The 27,727-nt window shown below is 42.7% G+C and overlaps 2 protein-coding genes and 1 long non-coding RNA gene across 6 annotated transcripts in view; 2 read left to right on the top strand and 1 right to left on the bottom strand.

Moving 5' to 3' along the window:
- The first annotated feature begins 1,607 nt into the window (after positions 1-1,607).
- On the top strand, positions 1,608-12,344 carry znf131 (zinc finger protein 131). Of its 3 annotated transcripts, XM_018090815.2 has the most exons (8): positions 2,030-2,204; positions 4,342-4,480; positions 4,637-4,738; positions 6,632-6,776; positions 6,918-7,278; positions 7,381-7,603; positions 8,550-8,680; positions 9,179-12,344. In XM_018090815.2, exons 1-8 carry the CDS (start codon positions 2,127-2,129, stop codon positions 9,839-9,841), a joined length of 1,842 nt encoding a protein of 613 aa, XP_017946304.2. In that variant the 5' UTR covers positions 2,030-2,126; the 3' UTR covers positions 9,842-12,344. The 3 variants fall into 3 exon arrangements, with proteins under 3 accessions (XP_004910498.2, XP_017946303.2, XP_017946304.2); XM_004910441.4 differs by lacking the exon at positions 2,030-2,204 and adding an exon at positions 1,608-1,750 and having other exon boundaries at positions 6,918-7,603; XM_018090814.2 differs by having other exon boundaries at positions 1,960-2,204; positions 6,918-7,603.
- Positions 12,345-13,616: 1,272 nt separating this feature from the next.
- Positions 13,617-27,714, bottom strand: LOC105948028. Of its 2 annotated transcripts, XR_001171435.3 has the most exons (3): positions 27,558-27,714; positions 14,935-15,110; positions 13,617-14,632 (listed from the first exon to the last, which is right to left on the bottom strand). It is a non-coding gene; the product is annotated as an uncharacterized LOC105948028 (long non-coding RNA). The 2 variants fall into 2 exon arrangements; XR_004220630.1 differs by having other exon boundaries at positions 13,617-15,110.
- The window catches only part of nim1k (NIM1 serine/threonine protein kinase), a 39,951-nt gene continuing 27,491 nt past the window's right edge, over positions 15,268-27,727 (top strand). Inside the window, exon 1 of the mRNA XM_002933034.4 lies at positions 15,268-16,258. The gene's annotated coding sequence lies outside the window, so the exon portion shown is untranslated. The remainder of the gene's footprint in view (positions 16,259-27,727) is intronic.

Here is a 27,727-nt window from a genome sequence, read left to right as displayed (position 1 = left end):
AGGAGTAAGTAGAAAAGCACCAAATACGAGGGGGGCCCTAATACGAGAGTCGAATTCGGCATAACGCTTAGTCATGTGACCTTATTGCTCTAGACAGCGAAACGCTTCTTTCGGGGAGGGTCACAGAGGAGGGAAACATCTCTATTTTTTGGGTTTATCAATGGGATAAAGGGGTCTATGCTTCCCGGGTTTTTATTCCTAGTCCTGTCCAAACCCACAGCTTGTCACACCTCCTTCAACTGTTAGAGTGTAAGCTCTAGGTAACGGCACTTTTTCCTTATTTGCCTCCTGCGCCAGTCACTATTTGTATGTAATATGTAACATACGTGTGTACATGCCCATTGCTTGTACAGTTCTGTATGTAATATGCAACATACGTGTGTACATACCCATTACTTGTACAGTTCTGTGTGTACCTGCCCATTACTTGTACAGTTCTGTATGTAATATGTAAGATCTGTGTGTACATACCCATTACTTATACAGTTCTGTATGTAATATGCAACATACGTGTGTACATACCCATTACTTGTACAGTTCTGTATGTAACATACGTGTGTACCTGCCCATTACTTGTACAGTTCTGTATGTAATATGTAACATACGTGTGTACATACCCATTACTTGTACAGTTCTGTATGTAATATGTAACATGCGTGTGTACCTGCCCATTACTTGTACAGTTCTGTATGTAATATGTAACATGCGTGTGTACCTGCCCATTACTTGTACAGTTCTGTATGTAATATGTAACATGCGTGTGTACCTGCCCATTACTTGTACAGTTCTGTATGTAATATGTAACATGCGTGTGTACCTGCCCATTACTTGTACAGTTCTGTATGTAATATGTAACATACGTGTGTACCTGCCCATTACTTGTACAGTTCTGTATGTAATATGTAACATGCGTGTGTACCTGCCCATTACTTGTACAGTTCTGTATGTAATATGTAACATATGTGTGTACATACCCATTACTTGTACAGTTCTGTATGTAATATGTAACATACGTGTGTACCTGCCCATTACTTGTACAGTTCTGTATGTAATATGTAACATACGTGTGTATCTGCCCATTACTTGTACAGTTCTGTATGTATGTAACATACGTGTGTACCTGCCCATTACTTGTACAGTTCTGTATGTAATATGTAACATGCGTGTGTACCTGCCCATTACTTGTACAGTTCTGTATGTAATATGTAACATACGTGTGTACCTGCCCATTACTTGTACAGTTCTGTATGTAATATGTAACATACGTGTGTACCTGAGCATTGTACACTGTCACAGAACATGTTAGCACTTTATAAACATCCAACCTGCGGCAGTACAAACCTGTGGCCGCCCTAGTATGCCCTGCACGGTTGGTGGGATGTAGTTTAACAAGAGCTGGACCTACTCAGTGCAGCCACCATCCCCCCTGTACGTTTGGCCAATGCTTGCTGCCTATCCCCCCCCATGGGATCCCTAAGGAAACTGCTGCCTTTGTTTTCCCTACAGCCGAGCGTGTAACGCGCAGAGGATGCGGGAAATGGTCGCTTTGGTACCCCAGCCTCCCACACCCATCTAAAACCCCAAACTCCCCTCACTTCACTTTCATTTCAGCAGGGAGGTCAGAGGCCGAAGTGACGTCAGTTCCCGCGCTATGGATGCTGGGAAGCCGAGGCGCCCGCCCTTTCCCCCCCACAGCCATCGACAGACTGGAGGAGGTGGAGGCCGCGGGCAGCCTATCTCGCTGTAGCCGGTAAGTGACTGAGAAACTAACGCAGCTTCTCCTCCGCGTCACTGGCGGCTAGCGCATCTCCCTCACAACCACATGTTATAAGGCCGCCTGCCTGCATGGGGGCGATTTTTCTTTATGCGCGATTTGATGACGTAATAGTGGCCGGCTGGCGCCGCAGTATATACTGAGGGAGACGAGAGGCCGTTTCCGGGTGGTGGGCTAGTCACAAGCGATGTAACTTAGTAACTGGGTACATTAGAGGACAGGTCACTGCATTATTTTTTTGGCTCCGCTCCCGTTTCTCTGTTTTAGTTTCACGGCCCGGAGGCAGGCACTGGGTGGTCAGAACAGGCCTTCCGGTGTTTAAGGCGGAGACGCAATTGGCCAGGTTGTTGACATGATGGATGGACGGACGCCCAATAGGAAGCGAGAGGGGAGGGACCAGTGGTTAAGCTGGCTGAGGGCGTTGCATGGAGTTAGTAAGGGAAGGGGAGGGGCCAGCGCTCACTCGTGTAGTTTCCCAGCAGCATCACAAACAGTCAGAGAGTTCTTTTAGTTAAAAGCGACACACTCCGAATTTTACTCGATCTTTAGAGTTTTAGTTACGTGATTTGCCGTGATTTCCCAAACTCCAGAACGTAAAAAGAATGTCACCTTTATTAATATTAGCCTGCCTTATTTTATTCGCCTCATCAATGAGATACGTGAAGTAAAAGTGTGCAGGGAATACCATGGGAAAGGGCAGTCTGCCATTCTAAATAACGTTTCCACATGCATTCATTACATTTTCAGTGGCCATTGGGAAATGGTTTCAGCAATACACTCACTGATCACACACGGGTAGGAATAGGGGGCTCCAGCTTAAAGGAACAGTAGCACTAAAAAATGAAAGAGCTTTAGTAATACAAATATAATGCACTGTTGCCCTGCACTGGTACAACTGGTGTGTTTGCTACAGTAAAGGCCCCCATACACAGGCCGATTATAGTTGCCGATATGGGTCCCTTGGACCCATATCGGCCCGTGTAGGGGCAGAACCGAGGGGCCTGGCCGACCAATATCTGGCCTGAGATTGGCCAGATATCGATCGGCCATGTTTGAAAATCCAGTCAGATCGGGGATCGCATCGGCTCGTTGATGCGGTCCCCGAACCGACTGCCCCATCGCCTACATGCCTCCCCGATATCGCCACACGTAGGTGGGGATATCGGGTGAAGATAAGCGAGCGGATCTGCCCGTGTATGGCCAGCTTTACACTACTATAATTTATATAATAAGCTGGTGTAGCTCCGGGGGAAAAAGGAGAAAAGCTTATCGGCCCGTGTAGGGGCAGAACCGAGGGGCCTGGCCGACCGATATCTGGCCTGAAATTGTCCAGATATCGATCGGGCAGGTTAGAAAATCCAGTCTGATCGGGGACCGCATCGGCTCGTTGATGCGGTCCCCGAACCGACTGCCCCATTGCCACGTGAAGAATTCGATCGTTTGGCCCCAGGGCCAAATGATCGAATTCGCCTACATGCCTCCCCGATATCGCCACCCGTCGGGTGAAGCGAGCGGATCTGCCCGTGTATGGCCAGCTTTACACTACTATAATTTATATAATAAGCTGGTGTAGCTCCGGGGGAAAAAGGAGAAAAGGCACAGGTTACATAGCAGATAACAGATAAGTTCTGTAGAATACAATAGTGTTTTATCTGTTATCTGCTATGTGCCTGTGCCTTTTCTCCTTTGAATGGCTGCCTCCATGGCTACACAGCAGCTTATTTATATAAATTATAGTAGACTTTCTGAAGTAAACACACAACTTTTACCAGTGCAGGGCAGCAGCACATTATATTTTAGTTACTTTTATACACTTTAATTTTTTGGTGTTACTGTTCCTTTAAAGGACAACAATGTCCAATTCACTGGTGCCAATATGTAAAGCATCCCCCCGGTGAATATAGTCACTAAGGTTATTTCTCCGGGCTGCTCCTAGGGAAAAATACATGCCCCCCCAGGTGCATTCTGCAGGTCTTATTAACACAATGGGGCACATTTACTAATCCACGAACGTCCGAATGCGTTTTTTTCGTAATGATCAGTATTTTTGCTACTTTTTTGGCGCCTTCACGATTTTTTCCGTATTTTTCGCAACTTTTTCGTCGCCGTTACGACTTTATCGTATTTTTTCCGCGACTTTTTCGTCGCCGCCGCGAAAAATTTGGATTGGTTTTTCCGCCGTTTACAATTGCTCAATACGAAAAAATCACAACGGCTACGAAAAAATCGTGACCGCGACGAAAAAGTCGCAAAATTTTCGTTTCCAATACGATTTTTTTCCCTTTCGGGATTCGGATTCGTGGATTAGTAAATCTGCCCCAATGCCTCGTGCAGCAGGGAAAAGTGGCAAAAAAAAAAAAATTTTTTTTTTTTTTTTGCACATTGTAAATGAGCCCTATTCTCTTTTTATTTTTTTTCCCCCAAACTTAAGTAGAGGTTATTATCTGGAATGCTTGGGAACTGTTTTTTTCCTGTAATTTCAGACCAGCATTTAGCTGCTGCCTGTCGGTGCTGAGGTTCTAGGTTCAGTTCCAGTTCCAGTCCCAATTTACTTTTTCTTGTTTCAGACAAGCTGTCACGGTATGGAAGCAGAGGAGACGATGGGTTGCATTCAGGAGTTCCCAGACCATTACAAAGTGATGTTGGACAGACTAAATGAACAGCGAGAACTTGATCAGTTTACTGACATCACATTAATAGTGGATGGTATGTATGTTGCTCCCGCCATTTATAACGCGTTATATCATTGTTGCTTGATTCATTCGTCAGCCTGTTTATTCACAAGTATTCATTTATGTATTTGGGTTGTTGAGTTTATGGATCGTGCTTTTAAGCATCTATTTTTTACCTTGTCTTGCCCAGGTCATCAGTTCAAAGCTCACAAGGCCGTTCTTGCTGCATGCAGTCACTTCTTCTACAAGTTTTTTCAAGATTTCACTCAGGAGCCATTAGTGGAAATTGAAGGTATTTCAGTCCTTGTTGTTCTTTTAGTGCACACTAAGGGGTATATTTATCATGCTGTGTAAAAAGTGGAGTGAAACATTACCGGTGATGTTGCCCAGGGCAACCAATCACCAAAGCAAAGCATTTGATTGGCTGCTGTGAACAACATCACCGGTGATGTTTTACTCCACTTTTTACACAGCATGATAAATATACCCCTAAGTTAAATCATCTAAACTGTTAGGCAAATGTAAGTATCTGTTAGTGCTGCATTACTCTGGGGGACACAGGCTACACAGGGGTCAAGCTATTACCCCCCTTACTTCCCTCCATCAGGGAGGCGTGATATAATATTGAGTAAAATGCCCCCCTACTTCTTTCTATTCCCTCTTGGTGCCATAAGTTCCTCCTGCAGGAAGTATGGAAGCCTTTAGAGAGGTCCATCTTATTGATGTCATGTGATATAAATAGCACTGGCAGCCCGACCCTTTCCATTGGATTCCTTAAAGCAGTGATCCCCAACCAGTGGCTCGTGAGCAACATGTTGCTCTCCAACCCCTTGGATGTTGCTCTCAGTGCCCCCAAACCAGGGAGTTATTTTTGAATTCCTGACTTGGGGCAAGTTTTGGTTGCATACAGACCAGATGTAATGCCAAACAGTGTCTCCCAAAAGCTGCCAGTCCACATAGGGGCTACCAATTAGCCAATAACAACCCATATTTGGCACCCCAGGAACATGTTTTATGCTTGTGTTGCTCCCTAAGTCTTTTTACATTTGAATGTGGCTCAAGGGTAAGAAAGGTTGGGGATCCTTGCCTTAAAGGAACAGTAACACCAAAAAATGAAAGTGTATAAAAGTTTCTAAAATATAATGTGCTGCTGCCCTGCACTGGTAAAAGTTGTGTGTTTACTTCAGAAAGTCTACTATAATTTATATAAATAAGCTGCTATGTAGCCATGGAGGCAGCCATTCAAAGGAGAAAAGCACAGGCACATAGCAGATAACATCTGTATTCTACAGAGCTTATCTGTTATCTGCTATGTAACCTGTGCCTTTTCTCCTTTTTTCCAGCTTGAACGGCTGCCCCCGTGGCTACACAGCAGCTTATTATATACATTATAGTAGTGTTACTGTAGCAAACACACCAGTTTTACCAGTGCAGGGCAACAGTGCATTATATTTTTATTACTTTAAAGCTCTTTCATTTTTTAGTGTTACTGTTCCTTTAAGCAGAAGGTGATTGGCAACACCCCCTTCTGTAGCAGGCCAAGTGGCTCCTGTTGAAATGACCTCCAGTGGCATGTGATAGAATGATGCTTGACGTTAGTGTCCCCCTGATATGGTGAGTAATGGCCCAGTTATTCCCACCTGCTGCTACTTTCAGCACCCTTGACAGGTGTGGAACACAAAGGAAGCTAGGTGGCACAACTTAGCCATTCAGAGTGCTTCACTCTTTTAAAGGTTTCACACATTCAGAGGGTGGAATATGTCTTTTCCTCCATTTTTTCCCACACCTGGCCCTCTCAGATGATTTCACAAACAGGTGGGGCTGGAATGGTGATATCACTGGAATGCAGGAAGTTGGGTATGAGTGCCCCAGCATAGGGTTGAGGCCCAGATTTAAGTTTGATGCACAACCCATATTCTCTGCCCAGAAACACATTTCAGGCTGATCTTTCCATTACTATCATGCATCAAAGCCAGTCATTAGAAGTAGTCATTATTCACCGTACATATCATAGTGGCATGGTGATTGGAATGACTTCCTAGCATCACTGAGGTCAAGGGTTTAATACTTCAAAAGTGAACTATCATGCATACTTGCCATTAATTTTTAGGAATATATTCAAATACTAATCCTCATGGTATTAGGCCTTTATATTTTTAAGTACTCATACTTCTTTGCAATTAAGGTGTCAGCAATGCAGCCTTTCGCCACCTGATAGACTTTACCTACACCGCAAAACTGATGATACAAGATGAGGAGGAGGCTTGTGACATATGGAAAGCAGCAGAATATCTACAGATGCAGGAGGCCATCAAAGCACTTGAATTCAGGTACATAAATAGAAAGAAATGACTCCCACAAACATGTATATTAACTGACCAAGGTTAAGCAGTTAGACCTTTAATTCCATGATTTATAGTAAGTATGCTTACTGGGTTATGTTTTCAGCAGATATCAATTATTGTTTATAGGAACAAAGAAAGTATTATAATTGAGGCTGAGGCCCGAACAGAAAGCACAGACAGTATAAAGAAGTGGAAGATTGCAGAATCTTCAGAAGTTATCACAGAAACGTTACCGGCTTCAGATGGAGAACCGCTGGAAATCGAAGTAGAAATAGGTGAAAAAACAATTGAGCTCGATGACAATGTGGCAACCATGGAAGAGGTGGCTACTGCAGAGCAGTCCATTAAGTACATCCAAAGCACTGCTACATCCGATGATTCTGCCCTGGCACTCCTGGCTGACATTACCAGCAAATACCGCCATGGGGAAAGAAAAAGGCAGTTAGAGGAGGAGAGTAGCAACGAAAGCGATGCCGCCGGCAAACAGGTAGAAGGCTCTGAAATTATGGAGGTTCATCTGTCACATGTCAACAACATGTTCCATTGTCAGAAATGTAATCGTTCATTTAAATTGTTTTACCATTTCAAGGAACATATGAAATCACACTCCTCGGACACTTTCAAGTGTGAAATATGCAATAAAAGGTACGTGCGGGAGATTGCCTGGAAGCAGCACCTTACCTGTTACCATATGGATGAAAGCACAGCCAACAAGAGGCCGAGACCAGGCAAAAAGATACACGTGTGCCAGTACTGCGATAAGCAGTTTGACCACTTTGGACATTTTAAAGAGCATCTGCGTAAGCACACAGGTAAAGGCACTTGTTCTTCTCTTGTATTTCAATTCTTCTTAAAGGAGAAGGAAAGGCATTTTGGCAATTTACTGCCAATAGATTAGCCATAATAGTGCCACCTAGAACACTATATTTATTCTGCAGAAAGCTTTACCATACCTGAGTAAACAGCCCTAGAAGCTCCCTTCGTTTCTTTAAGATAGCAGCTGCCATTTTAGCTTGGTCTCAGTAGCCTCCTGCTGCAGCTCTAGCTGTTGAGAGCATAGATCACACATTCTTATGGGAGGGGGAGTGAATTCTTATGGGAGGGGGAGCAGGAGAAAGGAGAGAGCTGTGCAGACTCTGGCCCCAGGAATTAAGGATTTTTCTGAGATAGGAAGTTGGATACCACAGTACATGTATACACAAAATAAGACGAGAAACCCAAAACTTTTTATACATAGTACCCCCCCCGTGAAGCCAATTATCTCAGGTGCCCTGAAATGAGGGGAACTATGTATAAAAAGTGTTGTAATTTCTACATGGTGAAACCGAAATGTATGAAAATAACTTTAAATTAAAGTCCAGAATGTGCACTTTAATCACATCTGAATTGATTGATTTAAAAGTTTACACGAAGGAGCAGAGGGGTAAATCAAAGAAAAATGTGTCTTTGTCCCAAACATTATGGAGGGCACTGTATATAGAGAACAGGGAGATGATAACTTAGTTACCAAACAGGGGTTTTGAACTTTTATCTTCTGGGAAAAACTGGGGGAGTTGTAGCACAGTAACAGCTAAAAGGAAACAGGTATAAAATCCCACCTGACCCCATATAAATGTGAATGACTGCCTGCAGATGAACTGTGAAAACAAATCCACCCCGTACATTAGCTTGATTGATTTTGTAAAAGTGAATTTATGTTGGCATTTGTTTTCTTAATATTCACTGATGTCTTTCGTGGGCCTACTTTGTTTCTCACAGGTGAAAAACCATTTGAATGCCCTAACTGTCACGAGCATTTTGCCAGAAACAGCACCCTAAAGTGTCACCTGTCAGCTTGTCAGTATGGCGTCGGTGCCAAAAAGGGAAGGAAGAAGCTGTATGAATGCCAGGTTAGTGTTTCCAGTAATACTTTGATAATACTACCTTTTATTATAGTGTTCTTCTGCCATTTTCCCTCATCTTGTTCCTAATCCCAGGTTTGCTGTGCTTGTTATTGGGGCTGCTTTACACTTGGATACTCTGTAGCAGCTCTTCTCTTGCATTAGCAGCTTCTTCATCCTTTTTCCTGCTGAAAACCCAGTGCAATTAGAAAGCAGTTTTACTGTGATTTACGTTAGGCTTCATAGAAACTATGCAGTGTTTATTGTGACAATAGCAAAGTGCATTAAAGTGTATGGGAAGTGTAACCACAGGGTTGTCTTCAGATTTGTATAGCAGTTAGAACAGAAGCTGTTCCTAGTCATTCATTTTAATTGACAAAAAATTGTCAAAGGCATAGGCAATGAAATAAGAGGAGCTTACACACTTATGGTTAGTGTGCGAGTCATTAGAGAGAAGTCTCTATTCCATCATGTCAAATTGTAATTGTAAATGTATCTTGTTCCCAGGTTTGCAACAGTATCTTTAATTGTTGGGACCAGTTTAAGGACCACCTGGTGCTTCACACTGGGGAAAAGCCGAATCACTGCACGCTTTGTGATATGTGGTTTATGCAAGGCAGCGAGCTAAGGAAACATCTACAAGAGGCTCACAACATCTCCGAGAGAATAGTGACAGAGGTCGTTCTTCCGTCCGAAACCACAGAGACTGAGTCTGTATCGTCCATGACATTTGTGGAACAGGTGGAACAAGTCCACATGGTGCCTGTAGACCAGGTTATACAGGTGCAGGTGGATCCACCACAGTTAACTGTCGGTCACCTGCATCAAGACCTTCTTGAGGTGAACCAAGTGAAAGGGGCACACATACTGGATCTACAGACGCAAGTACAGCTGGGCCACATTGAAGTGGAACACTTGCACATAGAGCCAGGCACTGAGATACAAGTTGAGGAAGTGCATGTGGAACATGTAAACCAGATACACATGGAAGAGGTTGAGGCAGAACTTTTGGACGAGTCCAGTATACAACACATCGAGCAGGCCATCGTAGAACAAGATGAATCCTGTCAGGCAGAAGAGGGAGAACTTCACCAAATAGTCCACACGGGGGCAGAAACCTTACAGATTAAACAAATGGAAATTACACACATTGAAGCGACTGCTGAGTAGAACCCAGACGCGCATGCTGCTTTAATGCTAATGGGCATACCTATATATTTGTCATATTCTCAATTCAGCATTTTTGAAGCTATTTTTACAGATGCATAATCTCATGATGACAAAGCTTAACTTATACACCTTTTGTTCTTTAAAGGGATTCTGTCATCCCTAAGCGAAAAACAAATCGCTATATTTACATGATCAGGTGCACCAAACAACTGCTTTTTGGGGCTAAAATGTGTCCCTGGCCATTGTCAAATTCCAGACACCATGTGACACTATAGCTACATGTGTTGCCTGGAGCTGGTATACAGCCCTGTGAAAGGGGTGAGTTGGGTGCTCTGGCAGCAAGGAAAGCTGTCACACAGCAATTACTCCATGCCCGTTTGTGGTCCTGGCAGCAGCTCCAACAGAGCTTATCACTAACTTGGATTGCAAATATTGGTTTAAGGACGACAGTATCCCTTAAAATATTTCTCATGAATAAATTGTTCAGACTTAAATTATCTAAAGGGGACATATACCAACCTGTATAATTCTGAGCTCTTTTGCATATAACATTTTTTTAATAGATTTCATGATATCGGCAGTTTTACACTGCTAATATCAGGAATGCGTAACTGGAATGTCTCCTGCTCTTCTGTCCAGATGGGGGCCAAATAAAAAAGCAAAAATGTGAGTTTCTTGCATCTCGGGGTGATGCTGTGCTCGGCTCTGTACAGGAGGGTATATCTCCCCTTCACTTATATTTTTGTGAATCCTAAAAGGATCTGCAAAGGAAATCACACTTATTAAGAAAGCAGAAAGCAGTGTCACATCTTGCCACAGTTCACTTCTCATTCTTTTTTTAAAAAGACCAAAGTGTGAAAAGCGTTACATAAAATGCAGTCGTCTTTGTAGAAAGAGTAGAAAAATCTTTTTTAAATTCATTTGTCCCAGGGTGAAAAACTGTCAAGCGGGAATAAAAAGCAACTTTATTTTTTCTATAATGAAAGAAAATGTAAGTTTCAATATATATTCATTACAATGGTTTTACGGTTATCTGCAAATGTAAAAGAACCCTTTTGGTCCAAAACATGTAGTTCTATGCATTTCTTCATAAAGCCAAGACTTTATTGCACCGACTAAGCTCTTCAGAGGATTCTGTTTTATTTATAAAAGCAGTATCTGGCTCTTTGCACTTCCTGGTTCTGACTCCTGAAGCAATGTAGCGAGACAGCTGATAAAAGGAGCCTAGCAGCAATAACCCATAGCAACCAATCAGCAGGTAGCATTTACTGGTCATCTGTTTTAAAGCAAGCATCTTATTGGCTGCTATGACTTACTGCTCCTTGTCAAACTTAGCGCCTTTTATTACATATGGGGATAGAGGAGAACTTCAGTTACAGAGTCAAAACCAGAGACCGGAAAGCGCCAAACTCTGCTTTTTATTACATTTCCACATAACTTTATAACCAGTTGAAATTGTTAATGAATGCATATTGGAACGTTGACGGTTTTTCAGCAGAAGACCCAAATTATCAAATCTTTTGAGGAAACAAGAGCCTGAATGATACATTTATTTGATAGAATGTAGATGCCGACAGAAAGTCAGAGTGAGCCTGGGCAGTTATTCATTGTACAAAAGAATATTTAAAGACAAATGTTTCAACTGTTTTCACTTGAAAATGAACATGAAGGCTAGAAGTGCAAGTGGAGCTGCTCACATCTTGCAAGTTTAAAATTGTGTCTTTCTTTGTACAAGGGATCCTTGGGAAAGCTTTTCAATCAGAAATGAATGTAATAGAGCTCATTAGAAAGAGGCGCTGCCGGCATATTGGTGCAAAAAGCATTATATGGGTTGGGGCCCATGCAGCACCACTGTACCCCAACAGTAGTAGAACAGTGCCCCCAGCTCTGATTCATGCAACCAACCAACCAACAAAGAAAGAAAGGTCAAGTTCACCTTTATCCCTTTGAGTGCCAGGTATGATGAAAGCAGTGGGGACCACACAGTACACAGCATCATGTTTTTCCCTCCATAGTGTAACCTGGAAATGTAGAATCTATGCAGTTGGCACACTGGTACTTTAGTCTCAGCCGTGTAGATCCTATGATATGCAGCACTTGAAGGGTTAAACTAACCTTTAGTAAGCTGTTATAGGACAGTTTCTCCACTACTGGCCGTTTCTTGAAAGGTTTTGGAATTGCCTTTTTTTATTCTGCCTCTTTCCAGTCTGTAAATTAAAATACAGTCTGTTTGAGTAACTAGAATTACTTTGCATGTTTAATTTCATTTTTCTACTTTCCCTTTGGGTCCTGCCATATTAATGTTCCATTCTGTCTTCAAAAGTGCTGTCTGGTTACTAGGTGAATGAAGCCATAGCAGCCAGATAGCAGTTTAAAGTCTTTAAGTTAGATTACCCCTTTCAGGTGAAAATATGTATGAAATTTTGTATGAAATATTTCCTAGAAATCTCTCATTTTGTGCTTGCTTCATTTGGAATATGTGAAATATATATGCAACATACTAGTGATGTGTGGACCAGCCTTAAACCTGCAGGACTCACTGGTTGGGCGTGTTTGGGATGACCTTTCTCTACCCACGACCTTACCTCCAGCTGCCTCTGTTTATAGGTGCACTCCTGCCTGCCCCACTCTCTTTGTTATGTCATGGATGGTCAGGTCGGACGCAGGTCTATAAATACAGATGCCTTGCCAGGTCACATTGGGAGTGGGCAGGTTAGGGTCAGGTGCGACTAAATATCAACCAGCACGTCCCTGTAACATACCTTATTCATTGTAAAGAACTGGACTGAAGATATAGGGAGCTGTACCAGCCAAGGCATCTGAAGTGGCCATTCACAGTTCAATAATAGGTGCCAACTCTACCCCTCCAGACAGCTTGTTGGCCTGTGTATGGGGGTTGTCCACTGGGTTCCCCAGCTTATATCTGGCCGAAAGTCATGTATCTGTATCATCTGATTTTGTATCACCTGCATTTTGTATGCACACCAAACAATGATATATTAGGCTAATGCCACATGATGCGTATGGCGCATATTTTCAGCAAGCTGAAAAACGCTTGGCAAAAATACGCTCCTACCTGTGCCTGCACCCAAATGAATGGAATACTCTCGGGCACAGGCACATGTAGCCAATATCCGCATAAAAACGAGAGAAAATGCAAAGTCTTGCGTTTTTTATGCAGATTTCGGCTATGTGTGCCTGCACCCAAGTGTATTCCATTCATTCGGGTGAAGGCACAGGTAGGAGCGTATGACGCGTATTCTCTGCAAGCGTTTTCGCAAATTTACACCATCTGCATCGTGTGGCATTAGCCTTAGCTGTGAGAGATTTCCTTTACGCTTCCTTAGGAATTGCTAGGGACAGGAAGGAGATCTGAATCTTTGAGTCTTACTATAAACTTCATGGAATTATAGGGTAATGTAATAAAAAGCCCAACGTTTGCCCATGGCTGCTTACCTATAGAAAACAGCTGAACGGTAAATGCTCTCTGCTGATTGCTATGGGTTACTAAACTGGTAAAAGCCTTCTGAAAATTCAGCCTATACTTTATTGAGAGTTGTGCTCTTCAATACCACCAACCAGCTATGAAAGGGCAAGTTACACCAAAAAGGTTTCACCATGCAGTCCATGATAAAATATCTCTTGCTGAAGAAGAGAGAGTTATCTTATAATAAGATAAGATACTTCTGAACTTCGGATGAGTGAATTCAAGGCCAAGCAATGCTTGTTCGGTCTTGTTATTTGTACTATATTGCATTTCTTGGCAACTTGCTTCTAATATTGGCGGCTGCAGCATCGCTGATTGGACATGTAGTGAGGATCTTTATCGGCTGGTCACAGACAAATACGCACGTTTTGCTTACAAACAGTAATAAAAGTATTATTTTGTCACTAAAGAAATTGGACTTTACACATATAAAGTCTTCACATGTATTACTTCCTGTCTGGCTGGCATTACTATACTAAATGCCACATGGGGTGTCAGCGCTGTCCCTTCCAAGGCTAGAGAGCTGAGTACCTTTATGACCAAAGTTAATAAGGTTCTTGGCCAGAGCCAAGTGCATTAATTTCACTGATGGGCTGACACTGTATATATGCAAAAGATTGATGACCTGTTAAAGAAATAAAGGGGAAATGCACAACTACTGTCCATTTTTGGAACAGAAACCATCAGCGTTTTTTCTTTGCAGACATTTTTATTTACAAATCAAGCTCCTGTTTTTGTGGAGAGAGCTTTTTTTTTACGGCCCTTTAAGAGACATTGTTGCGTTGAGTAGACTTGAAGCCATAAGATAAAGCAGTGCTAAAAATGTATGTGTGAATAGGAGTGTAAATATTTTATTCCATGTAACTGGATAATAAAATGCTACCATCATGTCCCATGTCACCCTGGCTTTATTTATCTGCATGAGCAAGCAGTAGCCCCTTGCCCTTGTAAGGGCCATGGCCCATGAGGAGATGAATCGCCCCCAGTTAAACATGCCTTCCCACTGGCAATAAAGTGCATTGCCAAGGGGAAGGCATACACGGTGCTTCATTTTCTGAAGTTGCCCAAAGTCTTCTCCTGCAGGAGGAAAGGGGCACAAAGGCACATCCCATAGTGCTCATTTTGCTGGATTTGTGGGCAGTGATTTGCTCTGCGATGTACAGAGGAGATCTGAGGGCTCATTTACATCTGCAAGTACAGTGAGTAAAGTGCAATTTCAAGCACGTTTTTTTCCCCACAATGCATTTTTCCCTGAATTCCAGTGTCATCGCGGTCACAAGGTGGTGTTACTCCAGCAACTGCATCTGATTCGGAAAAAATAACATCACAAATCGTCTGGCATCATTTCAATAAGAAGTTAAGGTGTCAATAGGTGCAGTAGTGCTCAATTCTGAGGCGCAAAGCAAAACTATATGGGAGTGCAAAGCGCAGATTTTATTGAATGGGGTTCAACTCGCAACTGATTGTGGGGAAAAGTGCAACTGTGCTTGTGCTCCTAAGTGCTCCTCTAGTGTAGGGTGCAGAGGCTGTGGGCGCAGAGCAGCACTACCGTGTGGCAGGGTCTAAGTATAGGGCCCTATTATAGACTGTACCAGATTAATTTTACCTTTTTGACACTTCCAAGCAATACATGGTGCAGGGCTTTGCCGAGTTCTGTGCAGCCATGAATTGAGATATTGGTAATGTGCCTCCCATGATGGAGCAGTTACAGAGGTTCTGCTGAATTGCAACATGCACAAAGTTCCCGAAAGCCAAATGCCTCCTGTCATGCGTGGAACATTCCTGAAATCACAATGTTCAAAACAGCTTTAACCCTTTGAGTGGGGTGCATGACAGTATAAAAGCACCATGGTGCCAGCATCATATATTCTGTGTTTCTGATTGACTCCTTGCCTTATGCCACTCTGAGGTTTGTGTGGAAAACCAAAAGGGTTAAGATCATTGCTGTGTACAGCCTATGCCAAACTATTGGGCAGGTTCTGTATGTAGATGAAACAGTTAACTATACGCAGACATTTTCTCACAGGCGTGTGAGCCAGTTCTGACCCTACAATATTCACTCATGCCAGTCATTCAGCCAAAGCCTCATTCATCTGTGCTGTTTGCATTGAAAGGGAAGCTCATGTTATTAAAGGGATTCTGCTTTTAAACAGGTGACCATTACAGGCTACCTGCCAGTTAGTTGCTATGGGTTACTAGACCTGGAGCACTCCAGCAGATACATGAAATCTCAATGATGATAGGTATTCCCCGGTATCATGGAATGACACAGGTTGCTGAGGATTGGCTGCTCAGTGAGTGGCAGAGCCCGATGTGCCAAGCAGGCTATGGACATGCCTTCCACATCCAAAAAGCTCCACTGTCAAACTGTTTAATGGAGAAGAGCTTAAAAGCCCCACGTTACATAACCCTCGTGGCAGGGGTAGAGGCCAGGCAGCAGCAGCTGAGGGGAGAAGCTGTGTGTATATTTCCAGGCCTGCAAACAGCTCAAGCGCAAAGGGCTGCCAGATTAAGGGAGGATAAGGCTTCTCTGGAACCTAAATCCACCTTACTTTCTACCTGAAATAGCAACGTTGGCATCACGTCTCCTAATTCCTTCTGGCTGCCATGGTAACCAAGCCACTCTCCCAGACCCCTCCTAGAATAAGCCCATTCGCTTTCCAGCCCAGGGAAGGGAGGGGGGCAGAGGGATGGGGACTGCTTGTGCTCTCCCTCCTCTCCCATTCACACTGAATCCTCCCTTATTTTTCTAGAATGGATGGCTGTGCTAATGGGAAAACAGCTGCCCTAGTACAAATAATGATGAGCTGCATCAGCAGCACATGAACCCTCTGCAGCAGCAGCCTACGGGGCAGTGCACTCTGGCCACCCCAGGGACGTGGGCACCTCCAGGGCACCACCTAAGCACCTCTTGCCTGCAGGAGTACCAGGTAAGGCTCCCCGGAAATACTTGATATACATTTGTTTATGTGGTTATCTGATGTTGAAGAACTACATATCCCAGCATCCACTGACAAACCAGAGTGGATGGGGAGATGTTTGTTGCGTAACTGCATTTGGTGGGCTGCCTATTGGACCAACCCATGGTCCTGCACTGTATATTGTCTATTAGATGGGAACATGCAAAAGCAAAAAAAGCTATTTTTCCAGGTCTGAAGGTGGGAACCATTCCTAACAGCGTAAGATGAATGTGCCAACCCATGGAGGCCTTATTGATTATTACTCACTATAACCCAAAGTGGGAATTGGGTTCTGGCTGGAGTCGCGTTGAATGATTCTCTGCAGGAAAAAAATCTGCCCAGTGTCCCATCGCTGATCATTGGCCATTTAACCATTTGAAGTTCATGGTCCACCCCAGTTATCCTTATCATATCTCCAACCACTTCGCTTTGGTTTACCTCTCCCAGTGCTGTGTAAATAAGAATACACATCTAAATACTGAATCATTGCTGCTTCCAGGTTCTGCTGTTGCCAGCTCAGTTGGCTGTGTAATGAGAATGCAGCAAGTTACTGTCTCTTTAAGCAGTGGGGTTGAGCAGTATGGCAGCTGGTGTCTTTTTTGTTTGGGTTTGTTCTGTCATGGCAATACTAGTGATTTCAAAAGTACTGACTACATTTCCCAGCATGCTCTTTCCTGTATTTCAGCTTCATGTGTTGAGACAGTTTTTAGTCTACTCGTATCCAGGCATCAGCTGCCTTTTACTTTGTCAATTACAGGAATGTCGGACTCCCTGGAGCCCATTATTGTTTATTTGTCAAGTCTGTCCAGCATACAATATATTGGCTAGTCTGTGTGTATTACAGTATGATGGGAGAAGCTAATATTAATCTGTACAAGGGCTACTAAGTAACCATAAAGTGCTTAGGTGCCCCTGTGAGGGCTTATTTGGGGGAACAGTGGATTTTATTGTGTAAAGCTGCCCATACACGGGTCAATATAAGCTGCCGACTCAGCCTCAAGTCAATAGCTTATTGGCCTATGATTTATGGGGCAGGTGTAGAATACCCCATCGGCAGAACTCACCTGGCAGGTCTGCACTGACCTCTGTTGAGAACCAACCATTGGCTTTGCTGCTGAATCAGAAAACCAGTAGATTGGTTACCTTCCCAGTCAGGTATCTAACTGTGCTGCACTGAGACCTAATAAAGCTAACTGCTGATTGGTTGCTATTGTGCCTTTGTTACAATATATATATATGCCATTCTTTCATTAATGTGTAGCAGTGTAATGGAGTAATGTATAAAAAAGCATCAACCTTTTGCACCAAGTCTAGTAACTCATAGCAACAAATTGGATATTGAGTTTCAGTCATGTAACTATTAAATGCTACATGCTGACTGGTTGCCATGGGTTACTAGACCTAGTTCAAACATTGTACCTTTCATTACATGACCCCAAAAGTGTTAGTGTTGTTTGTGGAGAGCAAATGTATATTTAGTTTATACATCTAAACAGCTATAGAACTTCATAGTGAAAGGTAGTAACAACATTTGCTGCAGTTCAGTGACCCATAGCAACCAACCAGCAGTTACCTGTCTCTAGGGCAGCAGTCCCACAGTCAAATGTAAAAAGACTTGGAGAGCAACACAAGCACCATAAAAGTTCATGGAGGTGCCAAATAAGGGCTGTGATTGGCTATTAGGGGCCTCTATGCACACTATCAGCTTACAGGGGGCTTTATTTGGTAGGAAATCTTGTTTTTATTCAACCAAAACTTGCCCCCAAGTCAGGAATTCAAAAATAACTCCCTGGTTTGGGGGCACTAGGAGCAACACCCAAGGGGTTGGTGAGTAACATGTTGCCCCCGAGCCACTGGTTGGGGATCACTGCCCCAGTTTATTGCAGATAGAATAGCAAATCAAGCAACTGCTTTGGTCACTAGACAAGGAACAAACTTTGCATCTGTTGTTTCCCCTAGAGCAGTGGTTCCCATACTGTGGGGCTGCTGCCCTGGGGGTGCTTAAGGGCAAGTTAGAGTAAGATATTGATTAGGTACACCTAAAAGGCCAGCCTTAGGGTCAATGGGATGATATTTGGGGGTGGGACTGTATTTGTTGCCAATGATACTCTTGGAACTATGGCTGAATGGTTCATACACTGTTGTTTTCTGAAAATCTAACCTTGTTATGAGCTAAAATGGGCCAGACCAACTGTTGCTACTCCAAGGGGGACTTGAACTAAAAACGTCTGACAGCCACTGCCCTAGAGGGTTATGTATCGAATGTGCTAAGGCAAAATTTCTGCATTTCCCTGGAATGAATGGCAGTTTTTAAGATTTGCTCTGACATTGCCTTAGCACCGCTTTATACATAGCCCTGATAATATTTAGCCTGGAGGTTTGATACTGCTAATTAAAAGCTAAATTAGTGCAATGTAAGTAATACACTGGGAGCACCAAATTACTAAGCAATAACTTTTAAGAAATGTATTTGAACGTTTTCAAACAAGCGTTCTGCATTTCATTTTCTTAAACCTTCTATGCTATTGTCCTTTGGGTCCCGGAGTTGATAATGCTGTAGAATTTATCATCTGGGGCAGTTAAAGGAGTGGGTCCCCTTAAGGTTGACTTTTAATATATTATAGACTATCCTAGCAACTTTGCAAGTAATCTTCACTATTTATCATAGTTTTTAAATTATTTGCCTTCCTCTTCTACATCTTTCTGGCTTTCAAATAGGGGTCACTGACCCCATTTCTTGCAAATAAAACAGGAGTATTTTAAATAGAGTACAGGTCTGGAATTCATTCACACCATCCACAAAATGATTTAAAGGGGTAGTTAACCTTTATGTTAACTTATAGTATGTTATAGCATGCCCCCGCTTAGAAACTTCATTTTTTTTTTTACAATTTTTTAAACCTAAGATAAGATCCTAGCAACCAGATAGCTGCTGAAATTGCAAACTGGAGAGCTACAGAAAAACAAAGTTAAACAATTCAAAACCACCCTAACTGACCTTCGGAATGGGCTTTCAGATGTATCTAGAGAAGCAAATAGACTTCCCCCAACATCGCCCAAGTTGACCTTCAGACCCACCCCCCCCCCCCACCAAGGATATTGTTCCATATCTCCCCAGGGGCCAGCTCCATGCACCAGTTTGGGAACCATTGGTCTAAATGTAAGGTTTGGGCTCCCAACCATCAGCCAGTTACACGGCAAGAACAGGGTTTCCAAGGTAACCCATGACATTCACATCAGCATATTACATTAGGCAGTTTATAGTTGTAAATATGGATCATTTTCTCTCTACACCCACAAACTATTATTTTCTTTAGTGATCTTCTTTCCTGGCACCCTATTAGTGACCCTCGCTGCCAGTGTGCCAGGGTCTCTGCCCTCTCTGCCCTACTGATTAATCAGGTTCTGCCTGTTACATAACAAGGGCTGCTGAGTGCATGTGCTGTGGGTACTATGAAGAGATCAGGGGATTAGAATGGTACATTCCTGATTTGCCATCCTCACTGCACTGACTTTGTTCCGCTGAAGAGCCTCATGTCAAGCCATGCGATTCCATTCTGGTGTAACGCAATTAGCTCATCAGCTCAGAGATGGATTCTGTAGGATTCTATAGGATTGGATGCTCATGGGAGAGCATGAGAGTTTCATTTCTGCTGTGGGGAATCTATTTGTATCCTGTGCCGATGATGCGTCAGCTCCCAGGACTGCCATCAGATATGGTACAGTCCCCTTACAACTAGATTATGTGCCGCCCCCACATGAGCAGATATTGCCCTGCCTGCCGGCCAAGCATGGGGGCCTACATATTGGTGCATGAAGGAAATGTTCCACGTCTTTCTTACTATATATGAACAGCAAATACAGATATAGGAACGGGTCCTGATAGCATCCATTTATAGGATGGGGATTTTACTTTAGTCCAAATGGTTGCAACAAATAAAGTGTTCAAAAAGACATGTATATTAAAGGTCCCCACACACGGGCCGACTATAGCTGCCGATATCGGTCCCTTGGACCGATTCGGCAGCTAATCGGCCCGTGTATGGGGAGAGCAGAGCGGCCTGGCCGACCGAGATCTGGCCTGAAATTGGCCAGATCTCGATCGGCCAGGTTAGAAAATCTGACTGCCCCATTGCCGCCCACATAATCCGATCGTTTGGCCCCAGGGCCAAACGATCGGATTATTTTTTTTTTAACCTAAATGCTCCCCGATATCGCCCACCTGTAGGTGGGGATATCGGGGGAAGATCCGCTCGCTTGGCGACATCGCCAAGTGAGCGGATCTGCTCGTGTATGGCCACCTTAACTCTGAGAAACTTTGCACCTGGGCAGTAACCCGTAGCAACCAATTATCTTTGTTCAGAGAGCTGTAGGAACCCACCATAATCATAAACTCCTGTAACAAAAGTTTGGTTGGAAATTGAAGGACACCATGATAGACTGTAAACTGGGGTTCAGTTATAAACACTGGCCAAATCTGCATATGGGCAGTAACCCATAGCAACCAATAAGTGATTTTGTTTTCAGCCAGCAGCAACGGAAGCAAATTTGCCCAGTGTTTATAAATGAGCCCCAGTAGGCAAACTACCCCAGGCCAGTCCTGACATCTAGTGATTAGAGTTACTTGAATTTCTAACAATAGTACCCACCCAGTGATTTTGGGTTTGATTGTCCTTTAACTAGCGCAGGCCATGTTTGATACCCCTAGGCAGATAGGTTGTATCATATTAAGTAGGGATGCACCAAATCCACTTTTTTTGGATTCGGCCGAATCCCAAATCCTTTGTGAGAGATTCAGCTGAATCCTAACTTGCATATGCTAAAAATTTTCAAATTCCACGTTTACATGCCAATAAGTCATGTGATTTTAAGGATTCAGTTCGGCCAGGAGCATGGATTTGGTGCAGCCCTAATATTAAGTGGCCTATTAAAGCACATTACCACACTGGACAATATATATATATCAGTAAATATTGCCCTTTTACATCTTTCCCCTTGAGCCGCCATTTAGTGATGGGCTGTGTGCTCCCTCAGAGATCAGCTGACAGGAAATAATGCAGCTCTGACTGTAACAGGAAGTAGTGTGGGAGTAAAAGGCAGAACTCTGCCCATTCATTGGCTGATGGGGCCTAGCATGTATGTGTGCCTTGGCTTGTTTGTGTGCACCATGAATCAAATGATCTTAGGGGCGGCCCTTAGTACTTAAAGGAATACTGTCATGAAAAAACATGTATTTTTAAAACCCATCAGTTAATAGAGCTTCTCCAGCAGAATCCTGCATTGTAATCTGTTTTTCAAAAAAGCAAGTTGCAAGTTGGAGTGATATCCCCCCCCCTCCCTCCCAGCAGCCAATCAGCAGAACAATGAGAAGGGAGCAAGATAGCAGCTCCCAGTAGGTATCAGAATAGCACTCAATAGTAAGAAATCCAAGTCCGGCTTGGGACTCCTCCAGTTACATGGGAGTAGGAGAAACAATAGGTTAGCTGAAAGCAGTTCTAATGTGTAGCGCTGGCTGAAAGCTCAGACTCAGGCACAATGCACTGAGATGGCGCCTACACACCAATATTACAGCTACAAATACATTTGCTGGTTCAAGAATAACATTTTAAATGGCAGAGTGAATTATTTGCTATGTAACCAGTGTAATTAAAAAATAAAAAGTATACCACAAAAATCATGACACAATCCCATTAAAATACTTAAAAAATACTTTTTTTTATAAAAATACTATACTATTTTTATGAAAAAGTTTTATTTCAAAGAAACATTTGAACTGTTTTAGGCAATATATTTTTATAGAGACCAACATTGTTTGAGGGGTATAGTTTTCCTATTAACAAGCCAATCATTTCTACATCTATCTGCTCCAAAACCCCATCCTGATTACTGTGAGACTGTTCTAACCAGCACTGACTTAGTGTCTTGCCCCAAGTAACTATCTGTAACACTGTATGATTTTGTGTCAAATTCATTGTAGCATCAAATGAAAGAACAGCCAAAGGTTACAGGCCTAGGGCAAGGTGCCTATTTGCTTAGCAAAAGTTCCCTCATGTGCCAATCTGAATATTTACCAACCATATAACAAACCTGTGCCCACATTTGGAAAACTAATGGCTATTGTCACATATTGTCAAATTTTAGACTTCTCTGCCCAACAAATCTTGAATGGTTTCGTAGGAAAAGCAATATTCTGGCGTCTGATTGTTCCTGTGTAGGAGTTCAGTGCTATTTCTGCTGATGAATACATAAGAGCACTTTACAGAATTGGAATATAAATTTGTTTCCAAGAATAATGCATAATGATGCCGCTTAAAGAATTTCCAGTAACCTACAATAATATCCTTAAGCCGTCAAATGAGAATTCTGGTGACATGTAGAACTGTGGCTGAGGCCAGTGTAAGGGAAAGATAGAGGTTGCCCTTTAGGGCTCTGGCATACGGGGAGATTAGTCGCCTGTGACAAATCTCCCTGTACACGGGCGACTAATCTCCCCGAAATGCCATCCCACCGGCGAAAATGTTACGGGCGACTAATCTCCCCGTGTGCCAGACCCCTTACACTTGCGATAGGTACAAATCCAGATGGAGAGTCGCTGCCTGGGTCACAACTTTTGCCCCTTATTCTCCAATTTAAGGTATAACTGCATTATAAGATTTTCTCATACATTACAACCCAGTTTGATATGGATTTCACTGTGCATCATGTATAAGGGAAGGAGGACGTGAAAGACCTTTCTTTTTTAATTAAATTACCAAAGACAGAATTTAATTCTCTTAAAAACCTCCTGATAGTCCTCTTCTCTGCTAGCACAGTGGGTTTCCCATGGGTGCCCTAGGCTAAATACATGATACAGTGTCAACCCTTCCAGTATAACAGTGCTCAGCAGTGTCTGAGCCAGCAGGGCACTGGGAAAAAACCTGCTGGGCCCTGGCCTACTTCCCCCTGCCAATTAATGTGAGCACCAGCACACCCCATTTCATTGTGGTAGCAAGGAACGCTAAGTGGTGGAGGTGGGGAAAGGGGGGTGTAGCAGCTCAGAACTGGGGTGCGGGACCCCCAGGTGGCAGACACAGTGGGCCCCAGTCTGACACTGATGCTCAGGATAACTATGGAACATGTTTTGTACTGTTTTTGGCAGTTCTAAGAACAACAAAATCATGAGCTTTTAGTGCACTGAGGTTTGTTTAGTGGCTCTTCTCTTTTATATGTTGCTGGGGCATAATGCCAACCTTATTAATGAAGACATTTTTTAATACTATACTAAGTATTAGGGTAAGGATAAAGGGAATATAAGTAATGGTTCATCGCAGGTGCTGGGAGGCACAGATAAGAAACTTTTATTTTGGAGTTGTTGCCCTCGTACGAGGATGCTTTGATTTCAGTAACATGCACACTATTTCCTGTATACATTACAAAGCATCCCGATTGTAAACAGCTTGCTAGACAAGTCTGTTTATTGTGGAATCCAAGAGCCATTGCCAATGTAAGCAGCGTGGAGCCAAGCACATTCCAATAGCCAACACATACGGTAAAGCTGAGTACAAACAATGCGCCCCATGCAACTGTACAAACAAGATGTGGAGACGTTCTGCGAGGCACACTCTTATCTGCCAGATGTCCTTACTTGTACTTGCACACTGTACCGTACAAAGCAGCTGGGAAAGTTTTGGTTGAGGTGGGCCTCAAAGAGCCAGAATAGCCCCTATGTAAAATAAATACAATAAAAAAGGTTCAGCACACCTTCTCTTTGTGCTCTTGAATGGACTTCAGCTGAAGTGTTTGGGAAGGATACTGCCCAAGTTTACGAATACAAATTAATTATTATTTTTTGTTTTTGCAAATCATCTGCTTCGCAATTGCTCCTCCATCACAATGAACATCTTTAAATGCACTGGTCAAGGTTACTTAAAGGAAAACTATACCCTCAAACAATGTAGATCTTGTACAAGTCGCAGGGGATATATTCTGGATGGCAGGTATATATCCCCATTTTTTAATTTCTGAGCCCTTTAAGAACCACCCCTTTAAGATGGCCAACACAGGGTTGTCTAGCAGGAGGGTGTGGGCTGGACATCCAAGGGGGTGTGTAAGGAGGGGAAAGGCAGTTTGTGAGGAGCTGTAGGTGTGTGCTGTTTTGGATCCACCTGCTGATTTTCCTAAGACAAATTGTGTGTTTGGACTGCATTTTTATCTGCCAAATGTATTTGTTTAGACTGCATGTGGGACACTTTATGGCTACATTAAGCCAAATCTGTTCTGCTGGGCTTTTGGTTGCTGAATACAAGCTGTTTTTTCTGTTGTCCTTTTTGCTGTTGCTGAAAAGCCTTTTATGTTGAAAAATAAACATTCTATTTTCTGGAAGCTTGGAGTGGCCTGCATTTGTGCCGCAATGCCGCTGTGTTCCCCCAAAACTTCGTAATATAAAAATATATTACATAAACCAGCCCATATGTAAAGCCCTGCTTCATCTAAATAAACTATTTTCCCTAGAAATACACTTTTGTAGAAGTATGTGCCATTGGGTAATCCTAAATAGGAAACTGCCATTCCTCCCTGGGATCATACGATGCACAGGGCACACAAACAAGCCAAGGCACACATACATGCTAGGACCATCAGCCAATGAATGCACAGAGTTCTGCCTTTTGCTCCCACGCTACTTCCTGTTACAGTTAGAGCTGCATTATTTCCTGTCAGCTGATCTCTGAGGGAGCACACGGCCCATCACAAAATGGCGGCTCATGGAAAAAGATGTAAAAAGGCAATATTTACTGTCTGTCCAGCAGAGTTCCAGAAGTCATAAGTATTGCTCCAATGGATTTTTTAAGGGTTCTTAAATGTTCAAAGGATCAGTAGACTTTGCATATATTTATATGTTTGTTTCCACTTGTTGTTAGGGATCCAGAGAATACCACGTGTGTGATATAACCTTAAGTAGCGTCCTGTGTTCCGACTTAACAGGAGATAAACCTCCGCCCTGGGAGTGTATTTTGTTCTGTAACTTCATTCTATTAATTATTTTCTAGTTTTAATAGTCAGTTATCCAAAATTAATTCCTGCAATATTCCCTGCTGACTTAGCATGCTGTTGATTGAACAGGCAGGGACATCAGTGGGGGAACTAATTGTGCTCCGGATCATGCGCTGGGGAATGCTTGTTTGCCATCTGGACATGTTCAAGCACAGCAAAAATAGTCCATCAAGGGTTTTGCAACCTGTGACCTATCAATCCAGCTGTTGTTCAACTGCAGTTGCACTCAGGTCAGCCTTTTAGTACTCTTTTCAAGCTAAATGTGCACTTGTATTAAACCTGGTATTTTTAAATATTTAATACAGCACATTGCTAATGTGCTATATATATATATAGCAGACGTGAAAGGTATCACACTCTTAAGCAAAAATAATTTATTAGCAAAAATACATCTAACGTTTCGGCTGCCGCTGCAGCCTTTTTCAAAGACAAAGTGAAACAGTGAGAGTGCACTAATAAACCCAAAATGGCGTGAAAATGGTGACGTCACACAGTTAAAAATACACGTAAAATACATTATATACACATCGAAGTCGATCTGTGCTAACAACTAAGTTGCAATAGAGCTAACATGTAGGGGTCATGAAGGTAGGAATCCACAGTCAGTGAGTAAAGTAAAAGTCAGAAAAAAAGAAAAATAGATAAAGGGCCGGTGTCCACTAAGGTGGAACTATAACTCACCCTCATCCATAAGTATAGAGCTGTTGTTAAACCATGTGCTACTCGCAAAAACAGGCATAGGTTGTCTGTGTAGCGTTACGTACGGGAGAAGAACAAGAAGGAAATCTGATAGTACTACCAGAAACCGCAAGAACGGATCAGAAAGGTATAAGACTTACTGAGATGCGCCGGTCTAGTATGCTTCATGTGTATTTTCACGTGTATTTTTAACTGTGTGACGTCACCATTTTCGCGCCATTTTGGGTTTATTAGTGCACTCTCACTGTTTCACTTTGCCTTTGAAAAAGGCTGCAGCGGCAGCCGAAACGTTAGATGTATTTTTGCTAATAAATTATTTTTGCTTAAGTCCTGTGAGTGCGATACCTTTCACGTCTGCTATCTTACTACAATTTGGTCAGATTGCACCCAGGCATTTTTTCGTTGACTTTATACGTGAGTGCCCGTTTATATATTGAATATATATATATATATAGAACTGGTAGGAAGCAGGCACTCACGTCTGATAACCAAAATGCCTGGGTGCAGTATACACAAGTACAAATGTAACCATTGAAACAGAATACCGCACTCACAGGACTTAGTGAAAAAATACAATGAAGTTTATTGTGAAAAATGTCTGTCTAACGTTTCGGCCGTGTCCACAGCCTTTCTCAAAGTGAACAAAAAATTTTCCACACCCACTCTTAAACCCAAAATGGCGCCAAATTGAAGCTGATGACGTCACATTGTATAACACCAATCATCCCCCACCAGTGTAACATACATAGACATAACCAAAGGATTCAATAAAATCTTAGTTTTCTGACTGAGAATGTGTCAATACTATTGCTGAAGTAATATAGCCAAAATACGAACCAAAAGAAAGAATAACAGGAAAGAACAGAAAAGCACAACCCCTATAGCTGAACTGCAACTCACACACTATATAGAATATATATCCAAAAAATTGGGTGATTGTCAAACAGGCAAAGCGGTAGTATAACATTGAAATAAGCCTTCCTATCTGAGGCACTAGTAACATGTAAGATAGTTATAATACGAATAAGAAAGCAAAACGGGTTGCCATGGAAACGGAAGCGTTAGGTGAAGTTTGTAGAAACATATATCAAGGTAATATAGCGCCAAACTTCTTAATCGCCAAGATTATAACAGGACACGGCCGAAACGTTAGACAGACGTTTTTCACAATAAACTTCATTGTATTTTTTCACTAAGTCCTGTGAGTGTGGTATTCTGTTTCAATGGTTATATATATATATATATTTATTACAACAGGTTTAGCTGTTTATCCAGTCTGCCTATTCTCTCCATAGACTTCTCTGCATAGCATCATCACTGATACTATGCAGCCACCTGTCTGGCTGTAAGTGCAGTTCTTTGTTTTCTGTGCTGTGAAGAGATATCTCTGAGGTCTCCCACTAGTAACACCTATATTCATAGGTTCTTATGTCTTATGCTTCATTATCACAAAGTCTATAAAAACCCTGTGCTATCTTTGTTCTGTTGTTCTGACCCTTGACTTTGCTCAAAACCCACATGTGTGTGAAATAAAAATTACCTTTTTACGTCAAATGACCTTCGGTATCTGAATTTCCATAACAGTTAATGGTGGAGCAATGCAGGCAGGCTTGGCTCACGGAGAGCAGCCGTCTAGAAGTGAGGAGCTGGGGAATGTAAAAGGCAGAAAGAGAGATATTGTTGAGGGAGGTTTTGTGATGAAGGGGATGA

Source organism: Xenopus tropicalis, chromosome 1 (genome assembly GCF_000004195.4).
Source record: "Xenopus tropicalis strain Nigerian chromosome 1, UCB_Xtro_10.0, whole genome shotgun sequence".
Lineage (NCBI taxonomy): Eukaryota > Metazoa > Chordata > Amphibia > Anura > Pipidae > Xenopus > Xenopus tropicalis.
This window is presented reverse-complemented; position numbering and strand designations above follow the sequence as displayed.